This window comes from Falco punctatus, assembly GCF_963210335.1.
Source record: "Falco punctatus genome assembly, chromosome: Z".
Classification (NCBI taxonomy): domain Eukaryota; kingdom Metazoa; phylum Chordata; class Aves; order Falconiformes; family Falconidae; genus Falco; species Falco punctatus.
In genome coordinates this window covers 65,145,293-65,164,408 of record NC_137586.1, presented here as the reverse complement: position 1 = coordinate 65,164,408, position 19,116 = coordinate 65,145,293, and the positions used below count along the sequence as shown (strand labels likewise).

The 19,116-nt window shown below is 39.1% G+C and overlaps 1 protein-coding gene across 2 annotated transcripts in view; it reads left to right on the top strand.

Moving 5' to 3' along the window:
* SNCAIP (synuclein alpha interacting protein) overlaps nt 1-19,116 on the top strand; it is a 95,494-nt gene that overhangs the window by 61,539 nt on the left and 14,839 nt on the right. For both annotated transcript variants that reach the window (XM_080372651.1, XM_080372652.1), the window contains exons 6-9: nt 1,683-1,796; nt 7,044-7,169; nt 11,120-11,289; nt 18,283-18,375. In XM_080372651.1, the coding sequence (XP_080228777.1) occupies nt 1,683-1,796; nt 7,044-7,169; nt 11,120-11,289; nt 18,283-18,375 (503 nt within the window). The remainder of the gene's footprint in view (nt 1-1,682; nt 1,797-7,043; nt 7,170-11,119; nt 11,290-18,282; nt 18,376-19,116) is intronic.

Below are 19,116 nucleotides of genomic sequence, written 5' to 3'. Positions count from 1 at the left end.
GCTCTTGATCGTTACTCCCAAAGTGGTTTTGCACACTGGTAGAACAGACTATTATTCTTGCTCTTACTTTATACCATTGTAACTCCCATAATGGTATACCATGTCGGGCATGCACCTATGTTCCACAAGAATTATGACTATCAGAAGGAAAGCAAGCTTGTAAGCAGGAACATAAATTTTGATGGAAGGGAATTTTAACAATTTACTGATGTTGTGTAACATTTCCCAGTAAGGAATGTATTAATTAAAAATAATTCTTTTGATTTAAGGCCTCTTTCTGACCTTAAGCTATGAGCTAAAAAGTGAAAATGGAGTGATACGTTATGGCCAGTCACACTTTCATATTGATAGTTTATTTTAATTAACTGTGGGGAAACCCTTTCCACATCAGCAAAATTGTCTTCTTTAGCAAGTACTTAATTTTATTAATACTTTACCTTAATTTTAAAGATACAAAAATATTTTACTTAGTTGTAATACAAATGACAACAAAATTAAGAAGTGTGACTTAGTCATGCTTACTAATATTTGAACCCGAATATGATGAGGAGGATTCTTCTAGCATAATAAGAAAAGTACAAATAGTTTCATTGTTTTACTGAAATTGAGAGAAATAGATGAAAGTAAAGTAAAATGATGTGCATTTACGTGTTTATATACATACATTACATATAGAAGGAATAAGACAAATATCAAATTAATTCTATTCCAATTTTTCTTTCTCCCATATAATTTTAAATGGGGTCATATTTATTGCATTCTTATAAAAATAAAACTGAAACTTGAAATGGATATGTCTTTCCTTCTCATTATATATTTTTCCATTTTATGCATACAGCTATTTATTTTATATAAATTGACCTCTGTGAGGTTTTGATTGAGCAATTGAAATACTTTTTTCAGCTGTAAAGAATGTAATAGCCTTTATGATCATGAGAGTTGAAAAAGGAAGAGTGGGCTGGAATGTAGGTCATGCCAAACTGCATTTACCGAGGTACCATTGCTGAAAAAGGGTTGCAGCAAGAGAGGTTGCCAAAAACTCTTGCTTTTACTCTGGACTACCAGCGTGCTCTGAAGAAAATGTTCATCTATTTCCACAGCATCTACATCCCACTTCAAAGTAAATTAAAAACTACTGGGAGTGTGCATAGCGGGCTGGCAGTCTTGAGACTAAGCTGTAAAAGGTGTTGAAGAAAAGAACCATCTCCTTTTTTGTGTTTGTGCAGGATCTGTTACAGATAGGTCCTAATCCATGGGGATTAGGTGTTTAGATACTACATAGGTAAGAATAATTTAGGAAGCCTGCATTAGGAAGTGATCGGTAAAGACTTGAGTTAGTAGGGAGACTGTTCACTCTGCTTCAGCAAATGATCTCATTTAGTCATCGAGCCTTGCTGTACAAGTGATGGAAAAAGAACTATGGTTTTGCTCTGAACAATCTGAGAGTAGGGACCAGGTTGTTGTAATACCATTGGACTGCCACATCCATATTGCCACTTTTGCTACAGTCAATAGCCAAACTATAATTGATCTAGGACAGCAAGAGAGCAGATAAAAGAACGCATTTTCAAACAAACTGGAATTCTGTAACATCTTAGTAATCCTGATAAGCTTTTCCCTATTTAGTAGATGTGTTTAGAACTGAAACAGGTGGAATGTAAATTTTTTTTTCTTTTATTTAGAACGGTCAGCTGGAGTGTGTTCGATGGATGGTGAGTGAAACAGAAGCTATTGCAGAGTTAAGTTGCTCAAAAGACCACCCAAGCCTTATTCATTATGCAGGTTGCTATGGCCAGGTATGACTGTCATTTACTTTTTCAAATAGATTACTTACATGCTTATACAAGAATTTCAACTTAAACCATGTTTATAATTTTGTGGCTTTTAATTACTGGTGTTCTTAGTAGTTCAAAGATAGCAAAATATTTTCCCACTTAATCCGTATATTTTTTCAGTATTTTCCTTAAGTTGTTGGGTTTTTTTAAGCTTTAAGTAATGGCTGGGAGATTAGCTGGCATATTAGGCCAGCCTATCAATCCCAAGAACATCAAGGGAGATCAGGTGTTATGAACCCTAAAGGACTGCTAGGACACATCAAATAATCATCAAAAAGATTTGAGATAGTTCACATTCTTTTTCCAGGAGAGAAAAAAATTGGCAAATTATGACTTCAGGAATTCAGTATATTGGCAGTGAAGTGTGGTGAACTTGAATATCATCTGTCTAGTTCTAGCCAGTAATATTGAGAATTACATATAAAAATATGTTGTAAATCCATCCTGTTCCACACCTAACTTATCTATAAATCTAATGATGAGAAACCACAGAAGTACAGCATTTAAGCACTTTGCTAATGTCTGGGGAAACATACACCACTTAATCGCACCACATTCTCTTCCCACAAAGTCTGTTTTTTCCTAAGTAGACCTTGCAATAACCCCTCTTAAAATGACCTTCTCCAGGACCTACTACGCAAGGAATAGTGATCGGTTATTCTTCTCTAATCTCTTTGGCAGATGGGCCACTTTATCACACAGTTTCTTCAATAGACATTAAGGACAAGTTAAGAATACCCACTCTTTTTGTGCTAATGCTTTTTTTTCTACTACTTGTTAAGAGAGAACAAGCAAAATGTAACCACTAAGAAAACTATCTTTTTCTTTCCTGTAGAAGTGTGGCTGTCCTACGTTCAATGCCGTACGGTTATTGTGGCGTATTTCTGCTGTTAACTGATCCTGTCGAAGCATGATTTTACTGGAGGGGGGAGGTTTGGAAGGCTGTGGAGCTGGAAATCTACCCTTTCTCCTGCTGCTCCCATGGGCACACAGACACCCTTGTTTTCATGCTGTGCAAGACCTCCTTTGCTATTTCTCCACTCACCTACTATGCAGATGTTACAGGTGCAGGTTAGGACCCTGCTGGATGTACTGATTGGTTGTGACCTGCTTTCTGTAGCAAGTTTGGTCTGTAAACCTAGCACTGAATATAGGGAGGTTGGGAGCCAAACCAGAACTGGATTTGAGAAAGGCGTGTTTGCTACTGGGATGAAAAAGGTTGGAAGAGGAAGTCTTATGTGAACTTGCATTCATATCTTCAATTGATTAGCCTTATTTTGTCCTGGTCTCTAAAGATAGTTACGCAAACTAAACCCAGTGAAGCTTTGGGGTTTTTTCAGCGAGCTATGCTGTCTACTGCCAGGAAAAGATCTGGCACACTTTATCTAGATTCTTTTCAGAGCAGGACAGCAGCTCTACCAGTTAAGAAACACCAGCTACAGTCAGCCACCCATGAAATTTAAAAATTATATATAAATTGCTGCCAAATTTTCTTAGCTGAATGCCAAAAAAAGCTCACATGTAATGTCAATTATCTTTTTTTTTTATAATCCATAAACATCTTGCAAACATGAGGGAATGTTGAGGCTGAAGAGGTGCCAGACTATCTTACCCAACTGTGTTAAAAAGAAAAAACTTTGAGAAATTAAAATGCGTAGTTGGCGCTATGCTCGAAGCTTTAATTTATTTTGCCATTACTTACACGAGAGAGATAATCCATGTAAACACTGGTCTTGGCAGAATTGCAAGAGTAATATTTTTACAGGGAAGACCTGATATTGAATCATTTTCTAAAAGAATCAGTCCATCCATTGTTTCCCCAGGCATTAGACATGTGCACCATATTTTTCTTCCATAATTTCAAATGGGCAGCAAAAGAGAGCTTGTAGCAAAACTCCTATGTTAAAGGTCATCAAATCACAATCATGGCCTGATCCCAAAGACATCTCAACAATATTCTATTTTTCCAGTGAGAGAGGGACCACATAAATTCATCTAATGGAAGAGGAGAAGAGTTTAAAGTGAACTTGTAGCCTGGTCAGCATACTTCCTTAGCAAAAGCTTCTTTAAGCATGGGATCATGCAAGGAGCAACGATGTTTGCTGGCAGGCCTCTCCATGCCAGGAATAAGTCATGGATGCATAGCAGATTGTGTACCAGGCATCTCTGGCACAGCCACCATGTGACAGGAAGGAGACAGTAGTGCAGTCCTAGGTGCACATAGTATGTCCTGACAACAAGCTCCACAGGGCTGTCATTTCTTTCCAACACAGATGCTGTGGTAGCATGGATTGCACAGGTAGAGACAGAGGGTGGGGAATGCCAAGGATCTGCTGCCCCTGAGCTCCAGAGTCTCAGGGGACTTCAGGAAACTAGAGCTACAGCATGATGGAGGACCTGGAAGGGGTTCTGTGTACCACCTGGCAGTGGTGTACTGCTGGAGAGCACAGTGGGGAGGAGTGTGTGACTGCCAGATACACAAGTGCTTAACAGCATACCTTTTTTTTCACCTCAGGATTGTTTGCCTCCCTGTCTAATGTTATTTTGCAAGGATAATGTGCTGCTTTCTCTTACTCCTACTCCTCTACTATGAAGGGATACTGGGAAGGGCAGCTTTTTTAATTAATGCTGAGTGATGGGGCTAGGATTAGGTGTAGAGTCAGTACTCTTCACCATGCTAACCCGTCTAACGTCTTTGTTAGTTGTTCTTTCTGCTCCAAAAGCCAGCTGATGGAGCCAAAGTCTGCAGCCTGTCCCAAAACAGAAATTACGTATTGTGGCATTTTCCAGAATCTTTTTATAGGGAGGTTTGAATTATTGTAGGTCTGGAATATGTCAGAGGTATATTAAGCACTGCTAAAACGTAGGACCATTGTAGGTCTTAAAATTATCTGATATCCTGAATTATTTGTCAGTATTTGTCCGTTCCTGTAATGTAAGAGATATGTGATTATTTTTCATCATCTTGACCTACTGAATTTTATCATTATCCTTTGTTTTGTCTGAGTAAACTGAGTTGATGTCCATACACCTATTCCTAAGAATACTTTTCTTCCAAATAAAAATGTGTTACTAAAGTAATATATGATATATTGTGAAATATGTTTTCATTTTCCCTAGATGCAAGTGAAGAAAATAGTTGGTTTCTTCTTTTTTTGTTGGTTTCCTCTTTTTCTTTTTCTTTTTTTTTTTTCCCCAAGGATACATTTTCTAAAAAACATAGTCACTTGAGAGAAACAGAAACTGTTTGAGTAGGCCTCTGACTTTGTGCCTGTGATCTGTTGATGCGCAGACTGTCCTAAGTACAGATGATTGCATATAGCCATCCAGGCACTTGATTTCCCTGATGATGAGACAAATGACTAGAAAGCATAATTTGCTCCACACTGATTGTGATCCTAAAATTACAGAACATGCTTAACATTCTGGTGCCTGTTATGTTCCAAAGAAATATATGATTTCAAAGCTATAATTATCTTCCAATTCTGCAGAGGAGTTTTGCTAAAATATTTTTCTTTTAATTATTAAAGCATAAGGGCAATTCATAGGAGTAGTGTAATCCTTCTTCACTGCTGTCTAACGCCACAGGCATCTCGAGAAATTGCTCAAAAGTATTTTAAAAGGGATATGTGATCTGAAGTCATATCTCCATGCTGGCTGCCAGCTTTATCAGGCATTCAGCCAAGGAGAAGTAAAAATACATATCACTTCACCCTGTAATAAAAACAAAACTGCTGTTAAAGTGGAAGTATGAAGAAGGTAAGTTCCACACAAACTATCCTTCTGAAGTAGCAGGCAGAGATCCAGGTTCTTGAAGGGGCAGAATCATTTGAAAGAGACCTAAAAGTGTCTGAGGACCCATCTCCTTTTCCTTGACGTTAAAATTTCAGGGGTACCTTTAAAAAGAAGTTTATATCCAAGGTTCCTAGGGAGAATTTCCTTTTCTCATTTTTATTCTTTCTTTTTCCTACTGATTACTGCTCACTCAGAGTCCTAGACAGGCTTTCAGTACTGTTTTATCTAGGCCCACTTTATACAGACCCACATATGTAACTGTGGGCAATTATGTATTTATGTATCACTGAAGCTACTGAAGTGCTGCAGGTTAAGTCTGTGCCTCACCAACACTAGAATCTGCAAAGCTCTTTTGAACTAGAGCTCTTAGCCAATATAACACAGGCTAGATATCAAAGGAAGATAACAAAAAAATCATGTTTAAATAAAAAGGTTTTAAGCTTTATGTATTCCTTTCAGCTATTCAGATGCAGAAACCGAGAGTACAGTTGTAGACAGCTGTACTTTAATGGACCTCACTTTTTAATGTAATCTATAGATTTATTCTAGATTTTCAATATCTATCACATTCAGCCGGGCACAGTGAAAATTAATCTGGAGAGGCATGGAAGGGTCCTAGACAGAAGAAGATTTTTCCAAATAAACCTGCTGGGGAAAATAAGAAAAAAAATAATCTTACTATCCATATATAAACTCTCCATTGTTAGAAAAGAATGCCCATATAAATGTGTATTATACCTGCATCTACACACAAAAATCAATTTTAATAACAGTTAAGTTGGCACCTCAGTTTTGGCTTCCAGACTTTCACTTGCAAGTTTTGCTGTCCAGGTCTCCCCATCCTTCCAAATGCGCTGGTCCATTAGTCAATACACTGAGAGCTCAGGACAGAGAGATTTCCAGGTTTTAATTGTGTTGCTTCTCCTCTTGCACAACAGGCCAGAGCTGGGGCGTGATGATAGATTTGAAGAATCTAACTGCTCAGCTCTGTGATCTGCACATACTCCTGTTTTAATTTTCCAGAGAGGCTTGTGAGGTTTCACCAAATTTGACAAGCTGATATTCAGATTGACATGTAGGCTTTTCTGCTTCAGCTCTCCTTTCCAACATACATACATACATACTTTTAAATGTATAATTTCTCAGAATGTGTTACAGTACTTATATTTTTTCCTGTTACTTTTTTTATAAAACAAATAAAGTATTTCACCTTATTTCCTTGGGGAAAACAAAACAAAACAAAACATAACAGAGGCGGGCCCGTGGTACACTGAGTACTACAAAGTTAAGAGACTGAAAACAAGGAATTATTGGACAGTTTTAGTAACAGGTGAAAGTACCAGTATTCCTCTAGTACACCTAGCTTTTCATTATTTCTTATCTTTTGTGACATCTCTTTTCCCCTTTCCCTAGGAGAAAATCCTTCTGTGGCTTCTTCAATTTATGCAAGAACAAGGGATTTCACTGGATGAAGTTGACCAGGATGGAAATACAGCTGTTCACATAGCTGCTCAACACGGCTATCTAGGATGCATACAGGTAGAATGATAGCTATATAAGAAACCTCTTTACATCAAACTTGAATGACAACAACCATTAAAGTAAATATAGGAGATCTTACAGGTGGGAATAATTATTGATACATTAAAATATGCTAGAAGGAAGAAATGTAAACCAGTAGGGCTTAGACTGAAATACTGACAAGCTCTGGGTTTTTAATTTTATTCTCAATTATGCTATTGTTAGACTGAAGTAACTGTTGTAGAGCAAGAAGAAAGCATTTTTATATTGTTTATACATAAGCAGCTGCTAATGTGTATGTTTTTATTTTAGAAAAGGGCAGCCAGTGTGGATATGCATATTCTTCTTACTGTTCTGATATTTTCCTTCTGTTTCTTTTTCCAATGAAAATTTAGCTCTCCAGCTGAGAGGAAGTCTAACAGATAAGTTTCTTCTGTCTTGAAGGATTTCCATCTTGAGTAAACCATCCTTTCCAGACTAGTAAACTTTGGATGTGTCTGTGCTAAATAATGAAACACGATGGTGATTTCTAACTAGTTCTCAATGAATCAGCTTGGCCACTGAAAGCAATACATATCTGTTGTATAGAGCTGCTGAAATGAGTAATTTGTCCTGCTGAGAAGGCTTCCACACTACAGTACTTTTGGGAGCCAGATCTGAATAAACCACTTGGGACACCTGTCTACAGTACCAGTGTTCAATGCAGACATACCAAAAAAGCTGTAGGGTTGAACTGGATAGCTAGGTGAACCGTCACAACTTTGCACGGAATTGCAGATGTGCTCTTTGTCCATCAAAATTACGAGAACCATTAGTCACAGGAGTACATTTCAATATTTGGTGTTGTCAGCACTTTGAGTGAAAGCTGTTTGGAGAAGATATAATAATAAAATTATTCCAGGAGACTGCAGAAAGGAATTTGAGAGACAGATTAGTCCTTGGAGAAGAACAGATAAAAGAATAAATAACCACATGGCAGAAAGGTAAGAAAAAGAAATCAACGTGATCAAGTAGAGGAGGAAAACATGTCTAAGAAGGAGCAGTAATTCTCAGAGTCTAAGGATCAGATATGTGTCGGTAAACATGTTAATCCTGTTACCACACATGAACTGATCCACAGAATCTCTTAGGCCACTGCAAATACAGAAGATTTCTATTGATTCAACCCTAAAAGAAATATAGCTAGTTAATTCTCATTAGCTAACCTCATCAGAGACCTAAATATATCTGTGCACACTGTTACATTGAATCTACAGATGCATAGCTGCTGCTGCTGCTGCTGCTCCTTATTATTATTATTATTATTGTTGTTGTTGTTGTTATTGTTGTCTATTTATATATCTGGACACAGAGAAGACATAGCTCATCAAAGCCAGTTTGAAAGTCTCACACAACAAAAAGTGTAAAACAGGTGACACTGAGCTGAAGGAATAGACTTGAAAAGAACACCGTCAAATAAATTTGGAGGACATGACCATCTCTGCCTTTTCTCATTGATAGGACATGTCAGTCTTTTGAAAATGTCAGGAATGGACCCCGTACAAACTCTTATGAGAATAAAATAAACAAGTCATCACATCCATGCTAGATTGCTGTGATAGTTGGAAAGAAGTGGAAAGAAGAAGAAGAAATGTTAATCATTTACCAGTGGGGAGCACCATTGTGATAGGGGGCATGCTTAGGGTTTCTAGCTCAGCAGAGCCTCACTAAGGTGTACAATGCATTTGAAGGATAAATGAGTAGATGATTTTGAACAGAGTGGTGACATCTGCAGGCTGATTTAATGGATAAAACTAAACAAAAAAGAGAATAGCTCTGCTTTCCCTGTGAAGAATGAACCTTAATTAAATGGCTTAGAATTATCAGGATTATTCTGTTGTAGATAAATATACAAATCAACAAGTGTTTTGTGAAGCCATGGGAAATAAATTATGAAAATATCTAATAACAACAAAAATATACAATGGCAGTAATGTCATTTCATTAACACCTCACAGTCTTAAAGTGTAGTTCATGTTTTGTTGTGCTGTGAAACAAAATAAGCCCTCCACCCAGTGAGCTTGTAGTCTACTTTAAAACAATGCACAGTGAATAATGTGGTAAAAAGAAAGAAGCAATAAAGGAAGCAGGGAGAGTATAAGCAACAGTACAAAAGATGGAGCGTCAAAGGCTGTCAGTGATTCCTTGGCCATCTTATTCACTGTGTTTATGAGCAAGTGAGACCCCTATCATGTTCCGGACTATAAGATTGCTTTCTGCAGGGTCATAACTCTCCTTCTTTATTTTTTTTTTATTGGCAAATTAAACCAAATTTATTGATATGAGATGCAGTGCAAGAATGTTAGTAAGTTTCCTTTCCAGATATATATTTAGCAGACCAGACAAGACCACCATTCCTCTTTGCTGTCAGCTGATGTAGAGGATTCTGTGCCTGCAGTTCTTAGTCATCAAGGCCACTCCAGTCCTCTGTGGCTTACCAGCTCTGCTTGGATAAGTCAGCCAAGAGCTCAGTCACACAACTCCGCTTCTGAATGTGTATGTGTATGTGTAATGTTAATGATGCTGTAGGTTTTGGATGCATTATGATTTTGTTCAGAATTTTTTCCAAAGTGCTATGAACTTTGTGTGTCTGAACATTGCTGAGAATACTTAGGTCCTATTCTAGGCTTTCCAGTAAAGCAAATAGTGCATAACACTGATTTTCACAAACAGCTCAGAAAGGGTGAAGGTTTGGTCTCAATTCTTGCTTCAGTTATTGGATGTCCTGAAGTCAGCCTGACAAAACTTATTTTGCCCTTACAACGCCCTGAATTCAAGTCCCAGACATAATTAAAATGTCATACTCACAACCTGGACAGTTCTCCAGCAACACGCTAGGATTCTCCGCTAGTACTGTGAGTAGCACAGGGGTATACATCCAAGTATAAGCCATTGTTTTTATTAGAAGTCTAAAAGCTGACACATATTTGAGTACCTCTTTAAACTAAAATAGAGGGTAACCAAGCAAGGGCAAATCAATGAGACTTCTTTCAGCATTAAAAAAACCAAACACCACAAACCAACCAGATTGAAAAAGTCATTGTACAGATTTTCTTCTGCAAAAACAGAGTTGTGTCTGTCTGACCTAAAAAAGCTGTTGGAAATTATCTGCCATACCTTTCATATCCAGACATCGCTTGGCTAAGGAATCTGGGCATTGAGACTGCTGCATTGAGCGTTTTAAACTGAGGGATTCGGCTGTGGTCAACCACAAAAGGAGACAGCAAACACTGTAGCAAAGGCAGTTGTAAAGTGAGATTCTAAGGGTATATTGCAATGCCTTGCAGAGATCCCAAGAGCAGCAGATAGCAGACCTGGTAAGCCATTACAGCCCATCACAACCCTCTATAACCTGGTAGGCAATGTGTTTGTGCTACCCTGGACCCTGATGTCATCTAGCACAGATGTCCTTTGAATTGCACTTGCCTGTGTCTTCTTTTTTAGGACTACCATGTGCATGTTCAATAATACATAGAGAGGTGCATATGAATGATTTTATTACTGTGGCTCAGGAGGGAATCAATAGGTGCCTAAATGTAAGTTCTCTTTTCATTTGGTGGTCCCACTCACTGTATGAATACTACAAGTCATGCTTGCTGTAAAACAAATGGACAGAAAACAAATTAATGGAGTAGACCAGCAAGGGGAGAGGAAGGAAGAATATAGTCTTTTTATAGCTCTTCTGAACCATAGCTCAGTCTTCTGTGTTATCCTTGCACCTGAGTGATAGATTTTAGCAGTATGTGGTTTGGGTTCAGGCTGCATACGGACTTCGCAGTGACTGATTTTTAAAAATTATTGGCTTAGATCAACAGTTCCAAGCATTTAATTCAGGAGTGCTTTGAATCCAGCTGTTCTTGTGGATGACCGGAAGTCACAGCAGAGACTTATACTTATGGGTGTCAATGTTTCCTTTTTTGTTTTTGCAGACATTGGTTGAGTATGGAGCAAATGTCACCATGCAAAACCATGTGGGAGAGAAACCTTCACAAAGCGCTGAGCGACATGGGCACACCATGTGTTCCCGCTACTTAGTAGTTGTGGAGACATGTATGTCATTGGCCTCGCAGGTTGTCAAGCTAACTAAGCAGCTGAAGGAGTAAGTGTTTCATTGTTATCAGTGATCATTCTTAAAATGATACCCTACTTTGTCTTCTGTTTATTAGCCATGTCTGTTTTCTGCTTCTTGTATATGATACTTTCATCAGATTTCTACCTTATTTCTCCACTCTTTCCTGCTCTCAACAATTTGCCCCTTCCCCTTTAGCATAAGTTCAGTTTTTCATCTGTTCTCTTTGTGGCACTTTGCTGTGAGGGTAGGTGAAGGCAGGGGGAGTGGAAAAGGGCATTTATGAAACAATCCAGTCCTTTTTCCCTTTGCATACCTTGGGACCACATCATAATCACAATTTCTGTTCACATAGCATGCTTTTATATGTAGTGACTGGTTCTTCCCAGTTACAGTGCTGGGTGTTGGTGCTGGGAGGAACAGTGGAGATAGTAGCTGGAGGGGGGTTTGAACTTGGAATGTCACCAAAGCCCACAGTGGCTACTCAGGAAATATCCTGTGTTCTGTTTTTTCTTCATAGGAGCTGTTTTTAATATTTTAGTATAGCTTTTAATAATAAAAATTCTGTAAAAAGCCCATTATTTTGAAACATGAATTTATGCAATTGTTTGCTTTTATTGTAGATGCAGCTACCGTGACTTAGTGTGTCAATAGGCTCATAAAATAAGGCTCTTAGAAAGCCTCAGCACCAACCTGTTGTTGTTCCAGCTTAGACACATGATCAAGAGCTGGTCAGCTATCATGAGCCATGAAAACGGCTTCTGACAATCGCATGTTTAGAGGAGACCATGTCAGTTTATGCAAGCAGCATCTCTGTAATTGTACTGGGTATAAATTACAAGACTGTTAGCAGGGGAGCTGCAAGGGTGGCCTATGTGAGAACAGGTGAGGCGCTGCCCTTTGCTGGCCACAGCTAGTTCCACTGGCTCTCCAACAGGCCCACTGCAGCGCACAGCTAAGCCCATCAACCAAGTTGGTGGCACCTCTGTGAAAACATATTTAAGAAGGGGCAGAAAATGCCAGAGGGGAGAAGGGAACAGAAGAGTGACAAACAGAGAGAAGAGCAAGGTCAGAGGACCAGGAAGTACACTGTGGCAGAGCAGGCGCTCCCCAAAGGGACCGTGGCCCATGGAGTAAGCACCCGTGCTGGAACCAGTGTGCCCCTTGAAAGGACCACAGCCCATGGATAAACCAACGCCAGAGCCGGTGCTTCCCCAAATAGACTGCAGCCTGTAAAGGGCCCACACTAGAGCACAGGGAAAAGTGAGAAAGAAGGAACAGCAGAGAGAAACTGCTACACATGAACCCTGACCTGTGCTGCGCACGGCCTCACTGTAAGGACAGGGTGTAACCTGCAGCAATGGCAAGAGGGGAAGAGAGGTGTCTGGAGTGAAGCCTGGGAATGGGGGAGAAGAGGGGCCTGGGGTGCAGATGAACCTAGGAGTGAAGCTGAGCCCTGGAAAGGGAGGATAGGTATTTTAAATAGGGGGAGGGTGTCTGTCCCTTTATTTTTCCCGAGTACCTGAATCAATAATTAAATATTTATGCTAATTGGCAATGAATTGCATTAAATTCCACAATTTGAGGCTCTTTGCCCATGACAGTTATTGGTAAGTAATCTCCCTGGGTTTGTCTTGACCACAAGCTTTTTTGCCTCTGTTCTTCCTATTTTTTGCCCTCATCCCACTGTGGCATAGGGGCAGTGAGAGTCTGGCTGTGTGGGTGCTTGGCTGCCAGCTGGGACCAACCCATTACAGTGATGCAATTTTTAGTTTCAAACCGGATATCATGAAAATAAGGGTAAAAATTATCTGCATTGTTAATTCACCCTTTTAACTATAGGTATCTATTCTGTAGTGTTTTTACAGCAAAAGGATGTGTAGTAGCAGTCCTTTCTGTCATTACAGAACACCTGTCTGCATTTGAAGTATGCTTATTTTTGTTTGATCCTCTAAGTTTTATATTATAAAGACATTTTCTCTTTGTGATGTCTTCACTCTTCTTTTACATTTAGATTCTCATAAATACAAACAGTGAACTAAGGATTATTATATTTTTCTGGTTTCATAATTTTACAGTCTGATCCTGTTCACTGGACATTTTAAAGTACCAGATATTTTATAGTTGATTCATTTGCTAAGAAATCCTAAAATATACAAATCAGCTGATATAAAGGGAAAAAACAGAATACAGGTACTTCCTGAGTAGCATGCATTAGTGTCTGACTCATCTCAGTATATAATGAAATTAATTTTCCCCATAACTTAGCAGAAAAAAACTGCACACATCAGGAAGCAGAAATTGCAGCCAGATTCTCCATGTCTGTTCTCTTCAGTGCATACCCTGTGCTTGATGTGTTACCTCTCACAGAAAAGAAAGATTTGTGTCGGTCTGCAGGCTGTTTACCCCCACAGAAATAGTCTAGTTCTGACTTTCCTGACAAAAGCATTAACACTTCCCCAAGTTTCCCCTTTGTCATCTCACAGACTGCTTACATAGGAAGTCATTTAAACGATTCTTATCTGGCCCCTGATGGGTTCCTTTGCTTGTCTCAGCTGGAGTTAAATCTGCTTCCCTTCAGCAGCCTGTTTTTTCAGGCTTCAGATTTAGCTCCAGTAAGCACAGCAGCAGCTTTTTCTTCCTCTTCCACAAAGAGATGTGAGTCTCTTGTGCAACCCTGTTGCTGTCTACTGAGGCAATGAAATATTCTATTTTCTGCTTGAAAAAGCAGCTTCTGCGTGGCTCTCTGGGCTTCCAGCCTCAGGCTGTGAGTAGCTCCGGTAGAAGCAGTAGACCATGTTCTGAGGCCCATGCTCAGAAGCTACAGGGGATGATGGAAGAAGACTCTTGCCCTGTTAAGCAGCCCCATCCTGCATAAAAATCCAAGCGTGGTACAAAGTAGCAGGAGAATTCATTTGCTACAGCACCTCTGAAGATCCTGAAAGCACCACATGGCAACAGATGGAAGTCCAGTCTACCAACCGAGTCACTTCAAACTGCTGTTGCATTGGAATAGCTCCAACTTGGGCAGCTGAGATGGCTTTTCTGCATTCTCTCCACATACTTCTGCTGCTCTTAATGGACATTGTTCTAGAGACAAAGGAGTTATGATTGTATCATGACTTGAATGGTCAGTATCAACACAGAAGGCCCTTATATGCTTCGCAGCCTTCCCTCAGCTGCTGTAAATACAAGCTGATCAGGCAATCATCTTTTACTCAGGGTGCCTTATTAGCCAGGGGTGAAAGCCCCTCTCTGATAACACTGTATGTCCGCAGCCACAGAATGAGTGGAATGGCTGATATTGTGCAAGAACAGCAGTGCAGAAACTGTCTGAGACTAGCACCTAGCACGACCTGTCTTCAAAGGTCCTAAACCAAAGAAGGAAGTACTGTCTTTCATTCTCTTCTTCTTAGCTCTTCCAGTCATCAAGGCAACAGAGAACAGTTTTAGAGAGAAGTTATCCCAGTCCATCACACTCTCGGGAGCAATCCCTGAAAGAAGGCACAATACTGAAGCAATAAAATCACATTTTGCCGCAGTCTTCACATCTTTCAGCTCTTTGATCCAAAGCAGCTGACAAACACAGAGGAGTATAGCAAAACCTTCTGAGTAGGCTCAGAGAGAAAAGCCTTTATATTGGAAAGAAAGAAATAAGTAGTAACTACAAATGTTCCATCAAATCTTCACAAGTGGATTAACAGACTTTTGCCCAAAACAGGGAAGGAACCAAGCAATTATTTCAATAGGTAAAAAGAAAAGTGGCCCACAAATACTTCTGTTACTGGCTTCGAAACTAAAGCTTTGGCTTGCATCTCTTGCTAATTATAGAAGTTTGGTCAGTCCACTAGGACTTTCTGAACTAAACTAAATGCTTAGGACAGTCACAAAAGTCTATACAAAATATTGGCTTTCATTTTATTTCCAGAGGTCTCCATAGGTCTTACAATCTTAGTTATTCCCTCACTGATTTCATCTTCCTAAAAAAACCTTAGTTGCCAGTGTAGAAAATGCCTACCTGCACAAATACATGGTTTCTAACACTGATGACACTAGTAGTAATTCCTTGTATTGTTTGGGCTTTCCTGGCCTGAAGAGACCAAGTCAGAACTAATGACATAAAATTAATGCTTCCCTAGATGACTTTTACAATGCTGCTTGATGACAGACTTTTCTACCTGCATTCCCAAAGGGTTGACTGTCCTATGTTTATGGACCTGAATGTGCAAAGCAATTAATGGAGACACTTATTGATCCTTTTGATACACTATCAAAAGCAAGGCAAGGCAAAGATCAAAGCAAACCATGAGTCAAAAGACGAAGATGAGAAAGTACTTTAATATCCTCTGTTACATCCACCACTTTTCTGTGTTCTGTTACAAAAATCCATGATTTTCCTGAAACTTCGTACGAATAGCTGTAAGAATAGGTGAATAAAAAATTATTGTTGTAGTATGGTAAGGTGTGTACGAGTTGCTGGTTTGTTTGTTGGTTGAGGCTGGGTTATTGGGTGTTTTTTTTTGTGGTAGTAAGTGTTATATAGACATACCGTAAGAAACCCAGTATATACTTTACAATGTTCATCTCTTTTTCACTTAGTTAAGCTGTTTTATTTTCTGCTTTGTAGTGTGGCCATTCTTGTTTTATTTGAAACAAAACAGAAAAGTAAGGCAACATACTATGAAAGATACTTCAGCAGAGTCCAGTGTCTTAGCCTGTTGCCCGTTCAGTTAATGAGCTCCTTGATTTCATTAGGAGGTAGCTGGGGTCCACAATTTCTAAGTAGACACAGAAGAGTCCTTACATATTACTTACTGGGAACATCGTCTAAGCTAAGACCCTCAGCACTGGGGCATTAAATATCATAAATAAGTGGACCCTCTTACCCCTGAAGCTACAGTGATCTAGTTTCCTAAATCAGTCTGGGTTTAATACTTTAAAAATATTGCTGTTCCACGAAGTTGTGATCCCTTGTTTTCAATTTTATTTTAGATATATATATCTTTTATAGATATATATCTAGTTATATGTCTTCAGGGATAGTGCTGGCAAGATGCATGGATTTCTGTGAGCTATTTACTAACTAGTTAAACTGTGAAAATGGAGGAAACTTTAATTCTTTTAGCACAATAAAATGTTTAAGTGGTATGAGAACATTAACTCAGTAGAAGAGGTGTCAGAAATTTCCATTAAACCTAAAAGCGTAGGAAGCTGTTAGCTACATTATTTAGATATTTAGAAATAGAAGTTGAAGGAAGCATAAAAGGCAAATGAAACAGATAAATTGCATCACAGTCTAATCTCAAATGAAAATTTCCCTGGCTCTTAAAAGAGAGTATCTGGGGAGTTGCAATATAAGCCAATGTTGACAGATGGTAGGAGTAATTTTAAAATAGTCTAAGGCAGTGTGTAGGCAAGAGGAAAGAAGATGGAAAATTAAAGGAAGAAAGGATGTACATAAAGCATGGTTGTGTTGTAAAATGTGATAGCAAGGCAATATGTTGAGATCCCACCTTTATTTCTGTAGCACTTTTTAGATCCACTCTGATACGTTGAAAGTAAAACATTTGTTTTCTGCCAGCCCTACAAATACAGCCCCTAGTCTAAAAAGTCGTCTGGATTCTTTCTGGCTTTGACATTGCCAGTTATAAAGACTGCATTTGGAACTCAGCTAACTCTTCTCTGATGGCATGCGAGCTAGGAAAGAGTCCAGCTCACTGGTGGAGAACTGTATTAGATCTGCAGATCCAACAAGAATAAAAGTACTAAAACTATGTTACTTCTGCAGGAACAGAAACAGAGCCTGAGAGAACCAGATAAAAAGCCATTTTCACATGGTCATTTTGTCAGGGAATAAAACTAAATGTACCATTTGTAATCTAGGTGAAAGACAGTATAGCTGTACATCTCTTGTGTTCTGGTAGTTTCCCGACAATTCTGTCTGTGCAGTGTTTAAAGGCACTGGAACTTACAGGGCACTAAACAAAATTGAATGCTGTCTGTGGTGGTCGACAAGCTAAAGGGATGTTTTGATGTTAGAATGAAAGGTTTAAATTGGATGGGAGCAGGGAGAGGTAGAAGAACTCGTTGTGGCAAATTGATCCATTCCTTTGTTTTCATAGAACTGCTTGAAGGTTTGCAGGTTGTCTGGTTCAACTGAGTCCTTTCTATGGAAATAAGTATGAGGCAGGAGAACAGAGATTGTGGTTACAGTTCTATGGTAAATGGAGTATCTGGTATGGATGTCACTTCGTATTACTAATGATATATATCTACTATTACAATTTTTTTAAACATTGGTCTCTAAAGTTATTTACAAAGCAGTGTAGGTCACAGCACCACACAAAGTGATAGACTGCAGTAGGTACAGCACTACTGAGTATAAGGTGGGTGCAGAGCACAGGTAGGACTTTTGGTAAGGTTGGGCAGCAAGCAGGTGTAGTTTTTTCTACTCCCCTGAATACACAGAGGTCGTACTTAGCTCCATCCTGCAGCTGAAGAAGATTGGACCAGCCCTTCCCGGTGGGCAAAGGCTCCTCTGAGTTCATTTGCGGATAGAAAAGGAGAGAGCAGTTGTCTGAGCTATTTAGCTGAGTAAAAGCCATCCACTAAATGTAAGTGACTTCTTAATCTGGCCCTTTCCTCTTCCTTTACACAAACGGGTAAGAACCAAGTGACCCTAAGTTTGCTGTGCCATATATTTGTTTCCTGACTATTATTTTCTTGTGGATCACTCGGTTCCAATTAACAGCTGCATATGGTCCCACATTTGTCCTTATGTAAAGTATAATCTCAAGACAAGTGTCTCTCAATTGGTCTTGTACAGTGGTCACACAATGTCCGCAAGTACAAACTCTCTGTTACTATTTATAATTTCTCTTTTTATTTCTTTACTATGTAAAGTATAGGTGAAGAGGACTTCTTTCTGAATACAAGGCTGAACGGGTAGTGTCAGTTATCGTACAGCTTACTAATGCTGACAGTTTTACAGTTCAAGGTAAACAGTCTTACATTTTCCTGCAGGCAGACAGTGGAACGTGTGACATTACAGAACCAACTCCAGCAGCTTTTAGAAGCCCAGCGGTCAGAGGGCAAGTCACTGCCCACGTCCCCAAGGTAAGGTGCCTGGAATTGTGCAGCAGCCTGGATTTACACAGTTTTGTGGCATATCAGTTATCAAGAGAATCTATGACCTATGTAAATAGTAGATGTGTTCTGTAAACTAAATATGGGGTTTTACCTCATGGGCCTGGAGCTGGATTTCTAGAATTTGACAGTGTGTGATGTTGTATACATATGAGAAATTTTGAGTATGAAGTGAATAGTCCCTGTTTCCCAGCAGAGTGAAAATCAGATTTACAGTGGAATAAAATGTATTTTGTATTAGATGAATAGCAGAGGATCCTAGACACCCCTAGGAAAGTTGTAAAGTTTGAGCTTGTGGTGTTCCACTGTACATTATTGCCAGCCATAATTCAAAAAGCCAGTTACCAAAAACAAAACCTGATTTCATATTAATGAGACTCCTTACACTCATTAAATCTTTTGGCTGCAGTAGCTTGTATAAAATGTCAAAACTCCAGAAATTTTATGTATTGTTTACATATCCTGTCAGAAGTCCTAGAAATAGACACAAACTGAGTACCATTAAAGAGGAGGAAGGTAAAGGCATAGGACTGGGTCTGGAGTCTGCTAACATATCTCTCTGACTTCTGCCATGGACTTCCAGCGTGATGCATGGAAGTGAAGCAAGCACACGACTTCTCTCCGATAGCAATCTGAAGAAGACTTTGAAGGGAATTAAGTTACTGACATGCAAATAGGACTTGATTTATCATTCTGTTCTATATCTGTATC